This window comes from Cygnus atratus, chromosome Z (assembly GCF_013377495.2).
Source record: "Cygnus atratus isolate AKBS03 ecotype Queensland, Australia chromosome Z, CAtr_DNAZoo_HiC_assembly, whole genome shotgun sequence".
In the NCBI taxonomy this organism is placed as follows: Eukaryota; Metazoa; Chordata; class Aves; order Anseriformes; family Anatidae; genus Cygnus; species Cygnus atratus.
The window spans coordinates 29,476,409-29,500,439 of record NC_066396.1 but is presented as its reverse complement, the minus strand read 5'-3'; the positions used below and the strand labels follow the sequence as shown (position 1 = coordinate 29,500,439).

Sequence of the window (24,031 nt, the reverse complement as noted above, 5' to 3'; positions counted from 1 at the left end):
GGAGATTAAAAAGAACTAGGTATTTGGGACTGAATTATTAGTGGTGGGCTTATGGGTCAGAGCAAATCAAACCCATCTGCCATCCACTAAAATAATTATGAGAACAAGAGAATTATTACAAGCTGGTCTCTGAGGCAAACTAATTTAAAAGAACATGGCATTACTCAGACTCATCTGCCTCTCCTTATTTTCACTTTTCTCCAATAAATAAATGCTTAGTGTTTATGTCAGTTTTTTATCAGCCCACAGTTCAGCCTCCAGGCAGATAAGTGGAAAAAATCCACAAATTTCAGATTGCACACTATGCAAAATAAATATGCAAGTATTTTTTTCCCTTTTTTACACTCTGAAGAACTGAATTTGTGAAGGAAAATCACATTGTGTAAAGCTCTCTATTCAACCACAAGAGGGAGAATTTTGCCTTCAGTTTGAAAAAAGACTGTGCGTTCTTGCTCTAACTGAAGAAGTCTGTGAGAGCTTTTTCCACTAAGACAGGAACTGCCCCAACATATTAAAATTACTAATACTTTAAATTTTGCAGAAATTCCTGAAATATCAGTAAGGAAAAATTTCCATCATCACTGTCTTTGCTGTGCACTTGATTTACATCATTATGTCCAAATGGACAGAGATCTGGTCCCTGCAGTTGTATGTAGCTCACTGTCTCAAAAGCGTATGTATAAAGTGATGTTTCTCAGGATGTGAAACCAAACTAAGACCAAACTAAGACATTATAATTTAAAAAAAATGTATAAAACTATGGAGTGCATTTTCAGTAACATCTTCCGAAAAAAAGAAAAATATATATATATATCACTGGTCATCAAAATCCTGTATTTTGAAAAGATTTATATTCACAAAATACATTCCTGCTATTTTAGGCATCGAAACTTCCTAGATGCCTTTGGACCGAACTACATGGTCTAGTAACAAATATGCACCAAATGAGCCACTGCAATTGTTTCTGTGTGCACTTTTAGCCTGCTGCAGAGGCATAACAACATGATAATGTTTAACCTCCTCTCATGGTGAGCTAACTGGCATCCCCTTAGCTCGTGAGCTACAAATGTGTGTACAAAAGGCTGTCATTCAGACTCAGTCGATATCACTAGTTTTACTGCAGTAGCTCCGTATGTTTTGGGTCACTAAATGTCTGCCACTGAGCACATGAACATATACATAGGTCTGACAGCTGTGAACATCAGATATACACTCTACAGGGGTCTGAAAACTGACATTCTCCTTCCTGAAAAATACACAGATCTTGAAGAGGTGGATGTACTCAGATGACCTTTGATCCCAACAATGACAGCCAACTTGCAGGTTGTATATTGTGTGTTTAGTCAGTAATGATGAAATTCCTTCTAAATAAAATACTTTTGTATCTCATTCCAGGGAAGGTTCACAGCCAAATGCAGAGAGATGTGCTGTTGACACTAACTTGACACTATCTTGCCTACAGATATAGCTGAAGATAGACCCTGCATCTTCCTTTAAGTTTTCATTCCTCTCCTTGTTCTATTCCATACAGTATGTTTTGAAAGTGTGAGTCTTGCTTTGGCACTAAAATTCCGAATTGCAAAGAGGTCATGTTGTCTACCTTTACTTTAGTTAGTTTTTCACACAGTCTCCCACAAAAACCTTAAAGAAAAGCTTACAGAATAGAGGCTAGATGAGTGCACAGTGAGGTGTAGTGAACACTGGCTCAGTGGCTAGGCTCAGAGGGTTGCAACCACTTGCAGAAGTCTAGTTGGAGGCTAGTCACCCCAGGGTGTCAAAATGGGGACTGACACTTTTTGATGTTTTCATTGGTAAGCCAGATGAGGAGGCAGAGTGCATCACCAGTATGTTCACAGATGATACAAAACTGGGAGAAGTGGCTGACAGACAAGCTGGTTGTGTTGATATTCATAGGTATCTGGATGAGCTGGAGAATTCATCTGAGAGACATCTCATGAAGATGAACAAGGGGAAATGCAAAATGCTGTATCTGAGGAGGAATACCGCCAGGCACCACTACATTCTGGAGGCCAACTGGCTGGAGAACAGCTCTGCAAAGAAGGATCTGAAGACCTTGTTGGACAACAAGCTGCCCGTGAGCCAGCAATGTAACCTCATGGCCAAAGTTGCCAACAGCCTCCTGGGCTGCATTAGCAAGCCCACTGAAAGTATGTGGAGGGAGGTCATCTTTACTCAGCACTGGTGAGGCTACACCTGGAGTAATGTGTCCAGTTCTGGGTTCCCCAGTGGAAAAAAGCTAGGGACTTACTTGAACCAATCCAGGAAAGGGCTCTAAAGGTGATGATGGGACTGGAACATCTCTCACATGGGGAGAAGCTGAGAGCTCGGGGCTATTCAGCCTGGAGGAGAGAAGGCTTAGGGATATCTTATTCATATGCACAAATACCTGATGGGAGGGAATGAAAAAGACAGATCTAGGCTCTTCTCAGTGGTGCCCAAAGACAGAACAAAAGGTAACAGGGCAAGAGTTAAAAAACATGAGATTTCATCTGAACACAAGAAAACACTGTTTTAGTGTGCAGGTGGGTCAAACAGGTTGTCGACTTTCCATCCTGGAAGATATTCAGAACACAGCTGGACATAGTCCAAGACAACCTGCTCTAGCTGACCCTGTTTTGAGCAAGGGGCATGGATTAGATGGTGTCAAGAGTTCCCTTGAAACCTCAACCATTCTGTGAGGTTCTACATGAAAGACAAATAATGACTACTGTGCTTTATGACTATACACAGACTTATTCAAATCAAACTTCCAATTCCATGCTTAACACATTCCCGTATTCCTTTTAAAAGAGGCAAAATATCTCAGCAATGTCCACAAGAACAGGATGCAGGTGAACAGTGAAAGCAAAGTAGTGAAAGCCATCACGCAAAAACATGCCCAGTATGTGTGCTTGACATACATTTCAGCATTATTTGCACACAGGCAGCTAGTAATTTTGGCTTCAAGAGCAACGAAGATCTACATGTTCTATAGAAGTAGCCTTGTTTTAATCAACAAGATTTATCAATTTCACTTCCTTTTTCTTGCCTAAAACCTTAACATGTAAGTGTAAAAAATAAGCTCCACTATTCTATGTAAATTGTATATGCTAAGGTCAAAAGTAAAGTGTCTCATTCTCATCTTTTTATATGAATTGAATTCTAGTAATCTGCAATCTTTAAAATCCAAGTTAATGCTAGTAGTTAAAAATGCATTTTACTCCTACTTGAATGCTAAGCATTAAGTAGCTGCACAGTATTTTTAACAGCATGATTCCTGTTTCTTCCCAGAAGTGCTGGACAGGGATATAGCTCATTTCATCATTATCCTAATTATATCATTTACCTCTGAAGACATAGGCCCAACTTTACCCACAAATCAAAGCTTGCTTGAAAAATGAAATGTATTAGTCTTCTGGCATTTTTTCCTAGGTCTCCTGACAGACTCAATTTCAATATCATAAAAGTAGAGTTTAGTTTTCCGTTGCTTCCTGTCTCATTCCTTCCTCTCTGTAAAAATGCTGCTACCCTTTCTATTGATTATAACACCAAGCCCTTTTTATTCCTCCTCTGTTCTTCACTCCTTTTCATAAACCAACAGTTTCATCTCCCTTCCTTCCTTTGGACACAGTCCTTGACTATTTTCTGCTGCCATTGCACACTCTGCCTCTTGCAGATTTCCTTCTGGGTGTTTCTGTCTTGTACCTTTTGCCACTCTGCATTTCAATTCTAACATTGGGTTCCTGTTACCCTGCATTACAGATATGTTCCAAAGGCCTTGGTAGCTTCCCTTAGGGTCTTCCTGTCATAGGCCTATTTCGAATTCCGCTGCTGAAATTAGTGATGTTTTCATCATGAACTTCGAGGACCTTGGGAGCTTGTAATCAATGTTTGATTCTCCTTGAAAGCACTTTCATAGCATGATCTAAATTCCCCTTCCATTCCCTGACCACAGCAAGCTTTCCACAGTCAAATGTCTGATGTATTTCCATGACCATCCAACTAAATAACAAACACCAAGGCATGAATGCAGTCCCAGAATACAGGATTTGTGGAGACAAAATAAAACAGGGTAGTGACAAATGTATCCTGAGTCAGTCAAACTTTGCTCCCTCTGCAAAGGCTTAAAGAATAAAGAATAAGTTATATGGTGTCAGAAAGACTATTTGACATCCAGTTCTATCTCTTCGCTTTGGATTTGCTCCTGATCTTTCTAAATATTTCCTAATGAGTGAGCTGTTAGCAAATTCTACCACACCAAGGCTTGGGTTCCAAACAAAAGCTTGCTTACTCTCTTGCACTTCTGCAAAATTCCTTTGAATCACACATACCAAAACAGAAAAAAAAATCTTTTTTCTTTTTTTTTTGTGTGTGCTAATTTATACCATTCTGCCAGGTGAGTAAATTAAATGGATCCATGAGGGATTCAGCAAATGCCAAATCTCACGCATGGAACCTCATAGATGTTTGCAGAGACTAGGATAAGTTAGGTGAGGAATCACCTCTTTCTGTGACAGTAAAATATAAGATCACCTCTCCTTTTCTTGCGAAATAGTGGCATGAGACTATTTATAATAGTTACCTCTGAGAATATGCAGTTGCAGCTTTGAGCTTGCAATTTGCAACTGTTTGGTTAAACACTCCTGAAAACAGGGAAGGAATCTATACACATGGAAGTTATTATCTCATGGCTTTTTTTATAACTTCATTACTAAATAATAGTGATAATCCTTCCAAATTCATTCTCATTATAAATAGAAAATTGTAATCTAAATGTATGCATCTGTATTTTTTATTATATAGTTCCATCAAATTGTTTTTGAAGGTTATTTCTTTTAGAAAGAAAAGCTAAACCACACTGATAATCACAACAGCAAACTGCACATTTCCAGTCATACCTGTGATCATACTTGATATGATTAATGGCAGAATGATGAGTTTGAGCATTCTCATCAGCACCTCCCCAGGAAACGAGAAGTAGAATTTATCCAGGTTAGACAGCTTGCCATATTCCCGTACCAGCATGCCAACTCCAATACCTAAAAGACATATTAAAAATGCAACATGATTTAGCTGTAATTTATAGGGGAGATGTGAGGAAAAGGGAGGAAAAAGAGAAGAAAAATAAATCAAAAAAAGTGAACATTAAACACATTTTTACCACTGTGGTGGAACTTCTAAAACAAATCCTTTAGGCATTCCTTTTCTGTTCTATATATTGTGATAGTAACAGTAATAAACACCACATATAAATGTGAATTTGGAAGACTTTTTAGATGTGTCTTTGGAAATATCTTGATTATGCCTTCTGATTATCAGTCCAGTCCAGTGGTGACTTTTTACCTGCTTACATTAGCTTCCAAAGATCCCAAACTGGCATTAATAAATCAATATAATATATAACCACTATTGCACATTAAAGAAAGGAAGTGGTATGATAGAGTACTTTGGATGTATTGTTGAAAATATATCTATCCAGCAGCAATAGTTTCAGTATTTACCACTGTACATAATCAGAAAAGAGCGTGACTACAATTACTAAATTAGTTTAATGATTTCAAGGAAACTGATCAAATAAAATACCATTCTGCATATTTCACACTCATTCTTCTACATGACCAATCTACAAAATATTAGACTATGAGTATAATCAATCTACAAAATATTAGACTATGAGTATAATCAGTAATTCAGCCATGATGCAAAGCACTTTGTATTCTTGTTATCTTTGGATTAAATGAATTACTAAATAATTTTAGCTTATGAACAAAATAAATCATAGGCTGAAAGACAAATTTCTTCATTCTGACGTGCATTATGTTCATTTCCTATTTCAACATGAGGCAAAAAGTGAAAATCACTGGTATAGGAAATGTATTCATCAGTGTTCAGAAAGCACTACAACTGTTGTTTCCTTAAGCAACTGCAGACTCGTAATTTGAATATACTCTTGAATTTATTATTTTGCATTGCACTTTCATGAATTATATTTTCCTTGCTTACTCTTTATCCCTTCTTTTCATATTCCTAGTCTGGGTTCTCAGAAATAAGTAAAACATTACACAAGTGTTTCCCGTAAGTGTCTTAAATACCATCTCTACTACAGACATTGTTTTAAAGGAAACATTATTATCATACATGAACTTTGAACTGTATTAGTCCTGGCTAACTGGAACATTGAGAGACCCAAATTCTAACTAGATTTGATAAGAGACAAGGCCACTCAAAAGCTTTCACTACCCACTGAGTGGTGAAAGGTTTTTTTCATATTAATAGCCTCAATGAAGTTATTAATAGACTCATTGAAGTTAATGGAATTGCTTATATCCCTTTGTGTTTTGGTTACGTCAGTGATGTGTATTTTGCAGCACAAAAGCATAAAAAGGTGCATCCAGCCTACCTTTACCATCCTCATTGACTCATGTAAACTTGCAGCATCCCAGGAAAGCTACTAGGGCCCAAGCCAAACTTGCCTCTTCCCTCAGTTTTATTTTTGATGGTACACAAGGCATTTAAGTTAGATATTGTAAAATATCTAAAGAGGCTTATAAGATAGACCCCTCATTTTAAGTGATTGAAATTGTGGAAGCAAACAACACGAGCAGGTTCAAAAATAGATTTAGGCAAATCCGCAGACAACTGGTCTGTACTGTTGGTACTGAAGAAAATAGATAGGGATCCCATATTCAGTACTAGAGTAGAAACTAATTAACATTCTCATCTAGAAAACAGGGATTATTAAAAAAATCCTCCCTAAAGATTCACCATGGGGGTGGTTTGTGACAGTTCTGTTGTCTAACTGGATGTTAGTTGACACAAAAATGTAAACTAGCTACTTTCACAGAATTTTCCTGTAATAGCACAAAAAGACAATGAACCATTCTGTGTTCTGCACTTGCAGAAACAAAATGAAGGAAAATAGAGGCAGATTATAAACTCCAACCAAGTCTTTACTGCTAGTAAGAAGTAAAATGAATATGTTAACATGTTTCCAGGCAAATGGGAGCAACTATTAAGACTTCTGATTCAGGTGTTACCTTTTCCAGTGAACACAGACAGCTTAAACTCCTTGCAACACTTTGAATCTTAATAGTCTTGAAGATATTTGCAATATTATGTAAATGCCCTTGATCTGTGAACGATAAGACACAATGATCTCCACTTCTAACCTAGTGCTAAGCTAAATGTGTTGAAAATAATCTGCACTCTGCGATAAACCCAAGAAAGATTACTCAGCTTGTAAAATGGTTACATGTTTTGAAGTAAATTGCTAAGATTTCGATCCTGCAAATACCAGTGTAAACAGCTGAACATAAGCATATAGATATTCTCCCTGACTTCAGACTATTCATACAATTAAGGACAGACGTATGCTTAAATTGCAGCATTACTAGATTGTATAATTATAAGAAGTTGTGCAATTACATTTTATGATAAGATACAGGATATTCTACTTCACATACTGGATACAGCTGTCAGGTTGCTGTACAGCTGATTCTGCATTTCTGAAGCTTGCAAGAGATTTACAGCAGTGAGGAAGTATGTGTCTTTCCCTAGATGCTGCTCCCTGCTTCATCACATAGCACAGTGGAAGACATCTTCCTTTTGCATACCTTGACACAAGGTAAAGAGTATTCCCATGCCAAGCAATGAGATTACAGACATGTACCTGTAGCAACCTGCATTTCAACCAGACTCCCCCACTCCTGCTCTGATCCTACCAAGCTAATGTTGCAAATGGCCCTTGATGCTAGACATATTCCTCACAGGGTCTTAATAAAGATGGACATCCACAATGTATTATCCATGACAGAAACAGGCAAACCTTGCCCAAAGTAGTCAGAACTGTGCCTTCAAAGGAAGCGTTAGCCCACAGGGAGGAATGTCACAAGCACTGTGCAGATGTGCACACTGAAAACGTCTAGCACTAACTCAGGTGATCCTGAGTTGTGTGTATCTTCGGGGTATACCCTAGATGTTTTCTGGGCAAAAAAGGATAATGACGGTACAAAGAAAGGAGGATATTTGTGACCCATTGCATTTTGAAATAAAGTTGACGACAACATATTTTGCTTCCTTCTCCTGAGCAGGAGTGACCAAGACATTTTGTAACAATGCACCAAGTGGCAACTGCCACATTGGACCAGCTGGAAAGTTTGATCATTATGTATTTAGTAGGATTACTAGAAGGTAGAATGATTCACCCTCATGTTCATTCTTCAGAGGTCTCTTTTCCACTTTCTGAATTTTACTACAAAAACTTTTCAGGTCCTCTCAAAATTTTACCAGTGTTTCCTTAAGCTTTTTTGCTTGTATACTTGTAATAGTGTTTTTTTGTTTGTTTGTTTCGTTTTTGTAGAGGGTATTATTTATCTAGTGGCAATAATTGCATTGTTGCTCTCACTTCGTTGTTCATACTATTATTTTTAATCAGACACAGCAACCATATCCATATTAACTTCTGCATAATAACAAAATACAGTAAAATGCAGCTACCATTTAAGTGGAAATAGCACCTACCATCTGCTGTTAGAATTTAGCATGGGAAAATAGGAAGAAATTTTTTTGGTAGCAGTAACAAGAGATGGTTAGTAAGCAGAATAAATTTGCTTACGTACTGGAACTGGATGAATATAGAACTTTGTGATCCTTATCTCAATAACCAAGTCACTGGAATTTTCTTCCTGGGAATTATAACACACAAAAAGAAGTGTGACCCAGCAGAAATATATTTCACGTGGTTACCACTGTTTTTAACATCACACCAGTTACAGCAACCCTGAGCAAGTATAAATGAAAGTCTTGTAAAATGTTAATTTCTCTATATGAATGCTATTCATACTCCATCATTTGTGAAAATAATTCTTACACGTGTAATTACTTCTCACAACTGCAAACACTCTACAGTAGGCAATGCCTCCACTATTTGTTATTTTTCCTCCCTTTTCATCTGTTTAACATTTATGTAATAATTTACTTCTTCCTTTCTGAAGTGCAGAACATCATTTTTCCCACTTTCCCTCTTCCTCCTTCCTCAGTTTCAGCCACTCTTCTTCTCCATGATAAACTGTTTTTATTTCCTTTCTCTCTTCTCTCCTTGCTTTTCCTTCTTGCACACATGGCTAAGTTAGGTTAAGATTATTACTGTAATAGCAATCCTCTACTTACTGCTCAATTGTATGTACCATTTAGGGTCCAGACTTCTGCAACAGCGGGCAGAAGGGAATGAAGGTGCATAAACAGTACAATCCCATGGCTTTAATTTAATTTTCTGAGGAAAATTTCCCCTTGCAGCTGTGCATCAACACCACATACTGTATAACATGGTGTCTACACTTTCCCTCCCAGCAAATATTAACATAGAAAGTGAAAGGTGTAGTCTGGGTCCTCATGACTGCAAAGCATGAAGCAGCCAGAGAAGGCCACATCTGTCTGACCCCATAAGCAACAAATGCCTTGGCATTACTCACCCAAGTAGCAGAGTCTTTCTACAAACTTGGTAACAGACAGAAAATTATTCAAAAAGGGTAAAAAATGCAAACTAAGAGAGCATAGGGGTGGGGAAGAAAAAAGGAGCTGAAGAAAACCACAAAAACTGCGTATACCAAAAGAAATCTGTTATTACCCATCTTCCAGACAGTCCCATGAGTCACAGCATAAAAATCTAGAGGGAATACACATTTCTTCTTTATAGGATGACCCAATTCCTCTGTTGTGTTACCAAAGGAAAGGGGAGCAGTATCTGGAGCTGGCTGCACTGCAGGTAGCACTCGGTCAGTCGATCACACCTACCAACCCTTAAGCTTTTCAGAACCTGGAAGATGGTGGCTCTATGAGAACATGACAGAACCAGTCTGTCTTGTGTATGTAGTGAGCAAACCACAGAAATCAGTTAAAATGTGTCTTGGGAGACCACTAAGTTGTAGGTTCTGCACAGCTGCAAAGGTAACTGACATTTGGGCATCTGGTGAAAAATCATTTAATCACCACCTAACTACTAAAGTATGTCTTTTTCCATATTGCTGTGGTTTTTGTTTGTTTGTTTTTATTTTTTTTCCTTCCCTGAAACTTTCTCTTTGGAAAAAGGCATATTATTTGCATGGGAACGACTACAGAATTATTACATTTCTCTTAAAGTAGTATGCTACAGTTCATGACATAGATTTGGAAATGACTAAGAAAAGAAACACCACCTTGTTCAAACAAATTTCATAATCTCCGGGCTCATCTGTACTAGCTTACATGGGGAATGTCACAGATAATACTACAGTTATTGTAAACTTGCCAAAACATGATGTCCTCAGCAGCCACCTGAGCCACTGCATGTACAGACTACTTGCAATTTATTCTGTATCACAGACAGTGATGGCTAAGTCCTGAAGTTTTTTTTCTGTATAATAACTTGGGATCAACACAAGTCAGATCTCAAATGTAAAAACTCAGAACCACTAGTGTAGTTGAATCCAACCAGGACATGCAGTATGAAGTGACTGTAGTTAACCGCTTTATGTCATTATCATTGTGGCTTAAACACTCTTAAGAACATGGTATCTTGGAGAACAAGATGACAAGACATTTTGTGGCTTGACTTTCTTTACTTTCACTTGCAGGCCAAAAAACTCACAATTTAGAAACAAGTAAGTGAAGCCCACGCAAAGACATGCCGGGTCCTACTTCTGACTGGAAGAGAATATAAGCCAAAATTCAATACCTAACAGGTAGGACTCCCTGTTATGTTATTTGCCCTTACGGATGACAACACTGACATAGGGCTGCATGATGTTAATTGAGAGGGTTTCTCGCTCCACCAGTGTGCATGACACCACAGAAACTGCAAATCATCTCCAACTCTCACTGAGTTATTATGGGAAGGATCCCTAGGAATGAACTATGAAGAAGATAGGGAAAAAATAAATAAATCCAGTGTGTATTTCTGGAGAACAACCAGTCATTTTGTAAATGACTGAATTACACCATGCCTCTCTCTGAAAAAAACATGGTACTTTCTTTTTCCTGTTTGCCTGTAATTTTGGCATGTAGAAACTCCCTTTCACTGGAGCAGAGCTAGTGATTCTGTCTGATACTGATAGACAGTGGGGGAATTATTTAACTCTGATAATGGTTAAAAGAAAGAATAAAAAATGTGGGCATGGTTCAATTCTGATACTAATTGTACTGTAGCAACAAAGTGATAAAACTCTTCATATTTTCATACGATATGCTATTCACATGACAGACTAAAATACTGGTGGGTCTTAATTGTGTTATCTTTATAGCAGATGATTCACAGGACAGATAAAGCCGGCAAACAAAGTTCACTGACTTAGTTTGAAACGCAATACAAACCATTCAATATAAACATGTCAAATTGCAGCACAGTATATTTGGAATTTGTGATACAGGCAGAGTCTTTTAGCAATATTTTATAATATCTGTTTTGTTTCTGCTCTCTCTAAAGTTTCTGTAATATTACTGGCTGTTTCTTAACTACAAAGGAGTACAAAGTACCTAACCTCAAAACAGTCAAATGAAGGGTGTAGAATATTACAGTAACACTATTAATTTAACTCTCTTTGGATTAATTTTAACCTTTTGTAACATTACGCATTTCACACTTTTTCACATTTTACTTGACAGTTAATATTCTTTCTAATAAACAAAGTGATGTTGACTGAAGAAAAAAACAAGATTCTCAGAAACCTGTAGGCAACTACTAAGGTAGGATTTAGAGTTACCAGGTTTAATTGTATGGCAACAGATCTTAACTCTCCAGATGCTGGTGTTACCCAGGCTATCGGCTTAATTGCAAAGACGTGTAAAGAAAAGTCCTCTCACAAAACCTTCCAGAAGAATACAGTCCCTAAGTCAGTCCTTGGTCTACTGAAAAACGTTTAGCAGGAATGTGCTGAGGAAGGTATGCTCATTCCTCACCTGCGGTGAGACCCCCTGGGTCTTCTTGGTGATTAACCTGCTGCGGGTGCAGCAGTTGTAAATTCCTTTACACAAGCAACACAATGTCAACTGACTGCAGAGTGAAGAAAGTTCAGCTGGGCAATAACTCCCTATGATGGACCTGTAGGAATGAAGGCAAGGTGGAGTACTGGCCAGAGGAGAATAACCAGCTTCTCCAGTGTGGCATATCCCCAACTGCTCACAGCAGGTATGAAGGGTTTTGCAACCATTAAAATCATGTAATTTCTACTTTCTGTGCTGCAGGAGCCTGCGGCAGGGTCATTGATTACATAGACCAACCACTGTCTCTGAAGCCCTGCACAAGAGCCACCCCACCCATAGTCAAACCAAAGGTGGTTATATTAAGAAGGTATTTCACTCAGCCAGGAAAAAGGAAATAATAGCTAGTCTTGTTTTCTGTGATTTCAAGTGATCACATTTCTGCAGAACCAGTGATCCCAAAGAACTGCAATGCAGAAACTGAAAAACAGTATGATAACCTAAAAGTCTTCCCCACTGGAGTCTAAGTTTCGTTCAATTTATTTCAATGTACTGTAGGTGAACTTCATGTACAAGTATCATCCAAATATTTTCAGCAAGCAGATGTAGTTTCTATTTGAGAAAGTCATGATAAAAGAATAGTTGAAGAAAAAACTTTACAGTAGTGTTTCATCTCTATATACATCTCATTACTCTAGTGAGAACTGCCTTACAGAACTTAACTACACAGTCTATTAACATACAGAAGAAATACAGAGGAGTGTGAATAATCCATTCCTCAGTTAGTCCTTAACTCTCCTGAGATAAATTAAGCTGCATCAGATATACAATTTGGCTCTTTCATAGTTTTTCCACAAACTCAGTAACTCGTTAAATACGTGAAGTACAGGACTCACAACTCTAGCATAATAAACACCATACTATAAAGATTATGCTATAAATTAACTGATCTGGGGAAGAAATACAATTGTTTCCCAGCAGCTATACAACCTACATTTCCTGATGCGCTTGGATGTATTTTGGTGAATGTACTGTTCTGTTGCGGAATAGTGTGAAAATACAGATCTACACTTAAAAATGTGTGCATATTGAACCTCAATACATTTAAGCTGGAAATTGCAACAACCGGATGACAAACCTATCTTCCCAAAAGGAAATGCAACACCAGGAAACCCATCCATCTTTAAGGTAGAGTATGATACGGCATAGAAAGTCTATTAAAAATGGCATAACCTGAAGCAGCTGTAGACTAGATGTGGTAACACAAGAGGTATCTTTCAATCTCACATTCCCATATTTACTGTAAAAGTGAAATGCAATATGACAATGGTAACTTGCTCTTCTTCTTCTGCAGACCTTCCCCATGACTCTTTTTAACTGTCACTTCAAAAAACGCTACCATTCTCCTCCAACCCACCCATCTGTAATTTGGGAGCCTTCTTTGACTATGGACTCCTTCTTCTGCAGTCATCTAGGAACATCCAGACATTCTTGCTTCCTCCATGTATCCAAATCCACAATTTTATATAACAGTGCTATATGTTTCACTTGGACCCCTTCTATCACTCATTTCAGACATTGTCATGTACCCACTTCTGGCATTCCTGGTGCCTAAACCTTGCTTACATGGCCTAGCATATTACCCTGCAAACGATGTCATTCCAATACCACACAAGAAATTACAAATCCTCACTCCTTCCTGTAAAAACCCAGTGATTATCTGTTCTCTTTCTACAATATTTACATACTTTGCCAAAACTATTTCAGCACCTTTGTATATCTGGTTTATTAGCTCAATAGAACACATCCGGAAAAAACATATATTCAGTCAAGACCACTGAATCACAGAAGAAAACTAAATGGTTAGCTATGGTAAGAGAAAGGTGAAAGGCTAGTAACTGGAAAGACTTGCCAGACTCTGCCCCTTGTTACAGCTTCTGTTTTAAACTATGATGAGAGGAAAGGAGGGTAAAACAGGACAAACTGTTCTAGCTGCCCCCTTGCTGGAAGGACAGTGGAAAGATTCCGACTGTAATAAATTGAGATAAGCAGCCCGAAAGGCAATTCAGTGGTATCTAAAGAGAGATTGATAGTGACGTGCAGAAACATCATTATTCTGAAACTAATGAAGACATCACAATGTTGAGAAATCTGAGACGTGACCTAGAAAATTAGTTCAGATTAAGCAAGGCCAGGTTGGCTGTCATTCCAAAAGCATTAAAGGAACAAGAATGGCTATTTTGAAACAATATTGTGAAAGAATGTTAGATTACTTATAACCCATGAAAATTGTCATCATATGTCACATTTAATCTACATGCTATAGGGTTCTCATGGAATGTGCAATACTTGGAATGTAGACAGGGAAAATGAATCTGGAACATCAAGTCCAATACAGCACAGATCTTCACCTTAATATATGATGCAGTGATGGTCTTCAGCACTTCTAAACACTACAGACAAGCAAATATGTATGCTCACAGCATGAGATACTGACGGGGGGCATAAGTAAGAAACCCTTCCACAGGTTCTAGGAGGCTTCTATAAGATTTACAAACAGTACAAATATTGTCTGTGAGTAATCCCAACCTCAACATTATCTGTATTTGGAGTATGTTAAGAAAAAGTGTCTTTATACTTAGTTAAGATGTAACGGAAAACAAAAAATATTTTTGTATGTACATTGCAGTATTTTCCCTTAAATAATACTAAAAAAATCAGAAACCGAAATATTTAGCTGGTATTAGTAATGGTGTTATTGTTTCAAATAGAAAGGCATATTTCACTTACTTTGTTAGCTTTACTGGCTTTGGGGCTTTGTAGAGTGCAAATCACCCAGAAGCTAACTCCTTCTAAAGCTTTCTTTGTTTAAAGGTTCAGATTTTAGTGACTGTTTCATTTCACTCACATAAAGGGAAAAATAAGTTTCTGTTAAAACACACATTTTTTATGTTAAAGAAAAAAAAAGGACACAAAACCCATGCACAACAGGAAAACACCTTATACGCTACAAGAAGGAATAAAAGTTGGATTTAATTTGCTTAAAAGCAGTTCAGGAGTTGTTAGTTTACAAAAGAGACACAATGCATTGCTTCGGTTTTCCTGTCTTTTATTTGTTACCTGATTTTCTGGTCTCAGAGCATTTTGATCCTCAGAAGTATGTGAAACTCTCAGATGAAACCATTGGCCATTCTACATTCTACTTTTTGTATTAAAGTCAGACATTCTTTCAGAACTGCAGGTCTTCTCACATTTCTAAGCAAAACCTGTCCTGTGTCAAACTACAAAGTGTGATAGAGAAGAACAGGCAGGTAAGCATTACAAGCATTACAATATCCTCCTGGAAACTATGCTAAGACACATGGAAAATAAGGACGTGATTGGTTACAGCCAGCATGGCTTAACTAAGAGCAGATCGTGCCTGACAAATCTGGTGGCCTTCTATGATGGGGTTACAGTATTGGTGGATAGGGGAAGAGAAACTGACATCATCTACTTGGACTTGCGCAAAGCATTTGACACTGTCCCCCATGATATCCTTGTCTCTAAATTGGAGAGACATGGATTTGACAGATGGACCACTTGGTGGGTAGGGCATTGGCTGGATGATTGCACACAAAAAAGTTGTGGTCAATGGCTCAATGTCCAGGTGGAGATCAGCGATGAGTGGTGTTCCTCAGGGGTCAGTACTGGGACTGGCACTATTTAACATCTTTGTCAGTGACATGGACAGCGGGATCGAGTGCACCCACAGCAAGTTTGCCAATGACACCAAGCTGCGTTGTGCAGTCAACACACTGGAGGGAAGAGATGCCATCCAGAGGGACCTGGACAAGCCTAAGAGGTAGGCCTGTGCGAACCTCATGAGGTTCAACAAGGCCAAGTGGAAGGTTCTGCGTCTGGGTCAGGGCAATCCCAAATACAAATATAGGCTGGGGAGAGAATGGATGGAGAGAAGCCCCAGTGAGAAGGATCTGGAGGTGTTGGTCAACAAGAAGCTTGACATGAGCCATCAGTGTGCGCTTGCAGCCCAGAAAGCCAACCATATGCTGGGCTGCATCAAAAGCAGCGTGGCCAGCAGGTTGAGGGAGGTGATTCTGCCCCTTTTCTCTGTCCTCCTGAGACCCCAGTTGGAGTACTGCATTCAGTTCCGGGGCCTTCAGTATAAGAAGGACATGGATATATTAGAATTGAGTCCAGTGGATGGAGCCACAAAGATGATCAATGGGCTGGAGCACCTCTCCTACAAAGACAGGCTGAGGAAGTTGGGGTTGTTCAGCCTGGAGAAGAGAAGGCTCCAGGGAGACCTTATAGCAGCCTTCCCATACCTAAAGGGGGCCTACTAGAAAGCTGGAGAGGGACTCTTTGTCAGGGAGTGTAGTGAGAGGACAAGGAGTATTGGCTTTAAACTAAAAGAGATTAGGTTTAGATTAGATATAAGGAGGACATTTTTTCCTTTGAGGGTGGTGGGGCACTGGAACAGGTTGCCCAGAGAAGCTGTGGATGCCCCATCCCTGGAAGTGTTCAAGGCCAGGTTGGATGGGGCTTTGAGCAACCTGGCCTAGTGGAAGGCATCCCTCCCCATGGCAGGGGTGCCGGAATTATATGATCTTTAAGGTCCCTCACAACCCAAGCCATTCTACAATTATATGAAATCACAGCAGGAAGAGCAGTCTTCTGAATTTTCATGCTACCACAGTTGATACAGGATGTCTGGTCCTCATCTGTTACACATTTCAAATTAATGAAATGATATGCTTCAGAATTCAAGAAAGAAATCAGGTGTTTGCTGTACAGCATACTTCTCTGAAATCACCAGGATAATAATTCCCTTGTTTTAGTAAATACCATTTTTTTTTTCTGCTATGAAGAAAAGAGCCCAATTTTTGTTAGTGTACTTCAAGGGTCAATTAATCTGCTTCATTTTTTATAACAATGACACTGTACAATTTAAGCAAAGACAAATGCTACAGGAGCCACTTTTTTGGTAAAGGTATGAGGAGGTGGAAATAGAATGAGTGAAGCACTACTCTGTTTTCAGAATGGGCTCTTAATTTTTAAATTGCTCCTGTCAGGGACAGAAATAACTTATGGGAAGAACCTGAAAAACATTACATGTTTATGAGGTTCAGAGGTTCTGGGCTATATTTGTACAAGAAACTTTTCACCCTGAGAAGTATGTTGTGGTCCCTGGACTCAAGGCAGTCTCCCATCTGCAAGAGGTCATCAACAGAGTCATATGTTACTAACTGTTTCCCTTGTTGTCTTCAACCTATAAGGTATTCATTCAAGAATGCACTAGTGGGCTTCCGGTAATGCTAGTATGTGCAGACCTTGCTCTGATATGGATGAATTTTAAAAGAACTACTTCCTTTACTTTAAAAGAACTACTTCCTTTTAAAGGAAGCTGTCACATTCTCTTGTGTCTAATTATAGGAGGAGCTAAGCTTTTCTAGCTACAGTTAGCAGATGTGAATACACCAGACAATTTCTTTTTTAAACAGAGACCTTTGAAGGACCAAAAATATTACTATAGGAAGATACTACAACTCAGTACTATAAAAGAATACAACCATTTTAATTAAAATTAAAAAGAGCAAATTTTTGGCATATAGACTGCTATGGTGATATCATAAAGCACATAAGAAAAGCTCTGATGGATGCTGATGGATTCATCAAATCCTGAAAAAATGTACAGTTGCACTGCTCAAATTTTCTGCAACGCTTATGTTACAGATGGGAACTATGTATATTTTATACACCTATGTATATTCTATACACCTCCTCCCTCTCTCAGTCACCTCATCCCTACCTGATGCCAAAATTTCAAAATTCCAAATTTCTTTAGCTCTGCATTTCACCCATTCTCTGGCTGCCCTTTCCCCAGGGCTGCGCCTGTCAGCCACCTTGGACAGCTCCTAGTGCTCTCCCACATGAGCCACAGCTCCGTGTCCTCCTCCCTCCCATCAGCACCACGCGTCTCCCTCCACATAGCAATGACAAAAAAGCCTGTTTTTTCTTAAAATCTGAAGCATGAGGTATGACTGCTGCGAGTTATAAATATACATGAACAGAAGAACAAAAAAGGAAGTTAATGGCAGAGTACAAAAACATTCTTTGTTGCCTTCAACACAAATAGCTTTTATACACCTTTGATAAACATGATTTTTTGGCTGGCTGTAGAAAGGATACCTGCCATTCACAGCTCCTCTTGATTAGTGGATCTAGCAATCTAGATATTGTATTTATCATATCTACCTTAGGCATATTTGAAGAATTTCTTAGCCCACAAGTGCTGTTGAAAATAAACCTTCAGCTACAGGCAAGCTCATAGGTATCTCATGATCCAAATTTGTTTCGAAAGTCACAGACACTCACCACACACACAAAAAAGTACTTTCAATCTGCAAATTTATGAAAGCCAAATCCCTCAATCATATTTCCCAACCAAAGAAGTATTGCAAAAAGATACTGTCCTAGCAGATATGAAAAATACTTGCATTAGGAAAAAAAAAAAGCAAAAGCAACCTATTTGTGAACCTATTTGTGTTTAAGCTATGAGTATGGAGAAAGACCTTTGCAGATTGTTATTGCAACTCAGTGCCTACTACCACATCCACTCAATCACTTATACTTTTCACTATAAGAAAAAAAACCTGTTCTGCAGAAGAATTGCTCAGGAATACATGCTATTAGGCTATGACCCACAGACTAATCAATGAGTATTTACACATCACCAGCCTTTTACTTTCATGACTGGTTTGGTGGGTATTGCAGCAGTGGCCTCTCAGAGATGAAGTGATGATTAAAAATAGATGTTCTCTGAGAATCCTATGAAGTGTGACTTAAACCCTCTCTTTTCAATTGTCCTTTGGAAACCTGTTTCAGGGTGAGTAACTTCCAGGGATATTTCTGGTTTACTGTGACTTGTTTGTACAAACTCAAAGCAATATAACTTTATTAAAGGCAGAAGGAACACTTGAAGTAAGCTGACTTCTAAATTGCTTTTGTTAGCTCAGCTGCTTTGGGTTCAATAAGGTCAGTGGAGCAAAAAGATGTAAGACATCCCTCCTTCTGCAGTTACCTACACGAGGCTACTACTGTCCTGCACCTCTTCTTCTGCTTCCTAGAAAAGGGCAGTAAGTCAGAGGAGGCACAGATGCATCCAACTCTCATCTCTGAGTCAGTGGTCAGCCCAGAGGATCCAGTGCATGCCTCCGGTATGTGCTACGAACAAGTGAACAATCAACTTCTGAGGCCCAACATTCTGCTAAATCTCTCACTGTAATTATACAATTCTTAAGTTTCAGAATTAGCCCCAAATCTGACATTCAGTCAATTTTAGACTCCAAATCTGAGTTCAGAGGATTCTCTGCATCAGTTTGGTGGTCTGAAACAGAATCTCTGCGAAGGTATGACAGATAATCTTTCAAGTATCAAGTGGTGTTTTCTTTGAGAAATATACATAGATAGGTATAAGCTGGTGGAAGGGGATGGGGAGCAGGATGTGGCCTTCGCTATTCATGAGGAAATGGTTGGCGACCTGCTAAGGAGCTTGGATGTGCGCAAGTCGATGGGGCCGGATGGGATGCACCCGAGGGTACTGAAAGAACTGGCGGAGGAGCTGGCCGAGCCGCTTTCCATCATTTATCGGCAGTCCTGGCTATCGGGGGAGGTCCCAGTTGACTGGCGGCTAGCCAATGTGACGCCCATCTATAAGAAGGGCCAGAGGGCAGACCCGGGGAACTATAGGCCTGTCAGTTTGACCTCAGTGCCAGGAAAGCTCATGGAGCAGATTATCTTGAGGGTCACCACGCGGCACTTGCAGGGCAAGCAGGCGATCAGGCCCAGTCAGCATGGGTTTATGAAAGGCAGGTCCTGCTTGACGAACCTGATCTCCTTCTATGACAAAGTGACGCGCTTGGTGGATGAGGGAAGGGCTGTGGATGTGGTTTACCTTGACCTCAGTAAGGCTTTTGACACCGTTCCCCACAACATTCTCCTCAAGAAACTGGCTGCTCGGGGCTTGGACTGGCGTACGCTTTGCTGGGTTAGAAACTGGCTGGGTAGCCGGGCCCAGAGAGTTGTGGTGAATGGAGTCAAATCTGGTTGGAGGCTGGTCACAAGTGGTGTCCCCCAGGGCTCGGTACTGGGGCCGGTCCTCTTTAATATCTTTATCGATGATCTGGATGAGGGCGTCCAGTGCACCCTCAGTAAGTTTGCAGATGACACCAAGCTAAGTGCGTGTATCGATCTGCTCGAGGGCAGGAAGGCTCTGCAGGAGGATCTGGATAGGCTGGACCGATGGGCTGAGGTCAACCGTATGAAGTTCAACAAGGCCAAGTGCTGGGTCCTGCACCTGGGGCGCAACAACCCCAAGCAGAGCTACAGGCTGGGAGAGGAGTGGTTGGAAAGCTGCCTGGCAGAGAAGGACCTGGGAGTATTGGTTGATAGTCGGCTGAATATGAGCCAGCAGTGTGCTCAGGTGGCCAAGAAGGCCAACAGCATCCTGGCCTGCATAAGAAGCAGTGCGGCCAGCAGGTCTAGGGAAGTGATTGTGCCCCTGTACTCGGATCTGGTGAGGCCGCACCTTGAGTACTGTGTTCAGTTTTGGGCCCCTCGCTACAGGAAGGACATGGACGTGCTCGAGTGAGTCCAGAGAAGGGCGACCAAGCTGGTGAGGGGTCTGGAGAACAAGTCTTATGAGGAGCAGCTGAGGGAGCTGGGCTTGTTCAGCCTGGAGAAGAGGAGGCTCAGGGGCGACCTTATCGCCCTCTACAGTTACCTTAAAGGAGGCTGTAGTGAGGTGGGGGTTGGTCTGTTCTCCCACGTGCCTGGTGACAGGACGAGGGGGAATGGGCGAAAGTTGCACCAGGGGAGGTTTAGGTTGGATGTTAGGAAGTACTTCTTTACCAAAGGGTTATTAAGCATTGGAACGGGCTGCCCAGGGAGGTGGTGGAGTCGCCATCCCTGGAGGTCTTTAAAAGACGTTTAGATGTAGAGCTTAGCGATATGGTTTAGTGGAGTACTTAGTGTTAGGTCGGAGGTTGGACTCGATGATCTTGAGGTCTCTTCCAACCTAGAAATCTGTGTCTGTGTCTGTATTTTCACCAAAAAGACATGGCATTGTTCAGATACTTTCTGTACAGACTTTAAGTCATTCTCCCACTGTCAACTGCTTTGTAAAAGAAAGTGCAATGTTTTCAAAAATGTAAATGGCAGCATACGGTTGAAAGCTTCAAATGTAACACACAAAGTAATTACTCCCAAAGGAAGAAGTGCTTGGAGTTCTGAGGGGATCTCTCTGCCTCTTCAGAGATGGGCACAAAAAGTAATCAGGAAAACTTTTCAGTATAGCAAGGCTACGAGCAAAGACAGGCATACCTTGCTAGGATGCTGAACACAGCTTTGATGGTGATAAGCAGAACTGATTTCATGATAGTGATGGAATATCAGATACTTCACAGTACAGTTGGATAAATTTTACATTACGTTTCTACAACATGCTTCTTTTGGTATTTCCAGTCCTCACTCATGCATACTTTTAAAGAAATGTCTGAACACACTTTCTGCCTTCAAAATCATGTGATATTCTTCTGCTTATGAATGCTGATCCTCCAAAGTTGATAAATAAACCTCAAAACAATTTTTGAGTGTATATTAAAAAAGAATACATAAGTTTAATTACAAAGTGTTTGTGGACTCCGGGTATATTAGAAACATTCCCAAACCTGTAAAAGATGACATAAAATGTAATTAAGCCATCCTAACAAGGGTTTCACTATCCTCCTTTTATAGTTTATTTCACCTTCTAGACATACTGAAAATACAACAGACACATAGCTTGTTGCAAAACATCATTTGGTCCAAAAATCAAGGATTATTTACAGAGACTAATTCTGTCATATTATAGGGCTCCCCTGAGTTCAAGACTGTTAGTTATAGTATAGCAGGTAGAGAAGTTCAAAGACACCAGAGGGATCTGGGTGTCTGTCACACTCTCTCAAGGTGAAAGCCCATTGGGTATTAGGGCAACTAAGGGAAAATTGTTCCCACAGTTCACACATTGCCAGGCTCTGTGGTACTCAGTTAGGGAAATCACATTTCAGAATGACCAGCCTGTAGGATCTCATCATGCGTTTCAGTTCTACCAACATTCATTGAAAATGGTGAGAAGGGAACATTTTTTATCTATTTGCAAAACTGGGAAATAAGTTTGTCAGCTTGAAGAAGTGTACCTGACAAAGTGACTATACACACAAAACCAGAGACACAAACACACAGTCCTCCAGTTGTTATGGACAGATTTTCAATGTTAGCTCTTCGCAACTGGTATACAGAACTCATAGAAATCTTTCCACTCATTACAGAGGTGGAAAAGAAATGAAGTCTTTCAAATACTGTACACATATATATACGTATACCCCTGACCACAGCTTATAAATAGCTTAGTAGAATTCCTAAAGACTAATTCTCTCCTGAACAAACATGCACAGAAATGGATACATTCCAGCCACAATGCAAATCAGCAGAAATGTCATCTGAAAGAGAAGCATCAAACAGCAAATGCCATTAATGAAGCAGTGAAAGCAGCCCTTCCCTACAGAAGCAATGATGCAAAGGAAGGTCTCTTTGCTTAGTGTGAAAATAATTGCCAGAAGGAAACAAAGAAGGTGTGTGGCTAGGATCAAAATTATGTTCTATGGAAAAGTGCCTCTGGCCAAGTCATTAACAGCTTCTCTTGGCCCTTCTGCCCTCCTGTTCATCAGATGGCATTTAACTCATTCCTTCTTCAGAAACTTGCCCAGCAAGCAGTGAAGCAATCTCATCTTTAAAATGGCACCCCAGACACCCTCACTGAAAGAGGCGTGTCACTGCCAAACTTTTCTGGTCTCCTAGGCCATTAGAAGCACCCCAAAGCTGTTACAATGCTCTCCTGCAGCGGTCTCAGTCGCAGCGAGGCTCCCACCTTCAGCATAACGGCAGGCACCAGGAGCCCGGCTGGATCCCCGTGGGCCTGGCTGGCACCACAGGGGCAGTCCCGGTCGAGCACGCCGTGCTCCCCCAACTGTGCAAAGGCAGCCCAGGCTTCAGCCTGCTGTGGGCTAGCCAGGGAGACCCACAGCACCCCTGCACGAAGGGCTCCCGTTTTTCCGACGGCGCGGTGCTCCTGCAGATTCTCCTAAGGCGGTTTTACCCCGCTAATGATCACCGCGTTGTGACAAGCACTAATGACGACAGGTGGAGGCGCGGGGCCAGGCCAAGCCCCGAACGAAGCCTGCCGCCACGGCGCCCCTGTCACTGCAGACCCGCTCTCGGCAGCCGGGGATATACCCTACCCCGGCCCCACCGCACCTCAGCCCGCCGGGGGAGGGCGGCCGGGCCCCCTCGCCTGCTCGTGCCGGCAGCACGCAGAAGCAGGGGGCCCATCGCCCCACTCCCCACCGCCCGCGGAGGGCCCCTGGCTGGCGCTGCTCGGGTGCCGGCCTGGCCCCGCGTCGGCTCTGTGGCAGGCAGGGCCGTGCCGTGCCAGGCGGGGGGCGACGGCGCCGCGCTCCCTCCCTCTCTCCCTTTCTCCCTCTCCCCCTCACTCACCCAACAGCACGGCGGCCACCGTGCTGAGCAGGAGCCAGTTCTTCCTCAGGAAGCCCGGGCAGCTGCATCCCTTCCTGCCTGCTTTCGCCATAGCAGCGGCGGAGCCGGGGGCCGGAGGGGCCTGGGGTGCACCAAGCCGCGCCGAGAAGTGCCGATCCGAGCGGCGGCGGCGGTGCCGCCTGCCTGCCTCCCTGCCTCCGTGCGCTCCGCGTCGCTGCGCGCTTTCAGAGGGGCGGTGCAGCCCGGATGCTCACCTGGCAACGGGAAAGCCCGGCCCTCCGCCCGCCCTAGGCCTGCCCACTCCTCTGCCCCCCGCCCCTGCAGACCCGAACGCACCACGGCCCGCCACCGCCCCCTCGGCTGGCCCCTAGGTTCTGTAGGGCTCGGCTCTCCCATGCCGCAGGCACCTCTTGGCGGTGCGGGGAGGGCAGGGGACAGGGCTGAGGCCTCCCCTCTGACACCCCCCAGCCTCTCAGGACTGGGA

General features: G+C 41.3%; 1 protein-coding gene across 1 annotated transcript in view; it reads right to left on the bottom strand.

Annotated features, from left to right (window-relative positions):
* The window catches only part of SLC1A1 (solute carrier family 1 member 1), a 60,559-nt gene extending 36,921 nt beyond the window's left edge, over positions 1 to 23,638 (bottom strand). Inside the window, 2 exon segments of the mRNA XM_035565829.1 lie at positions 4,899 to 5,039; positions 23,548 to 23,638. Coding sequence (XP_035421722.1) covers positions 4,899 to 5,039; positions 23,548 to 23,638 — 232 coding nt within the window.
* Positions 23,639 to 24,031: the final 393 nt, after the last annotated feature.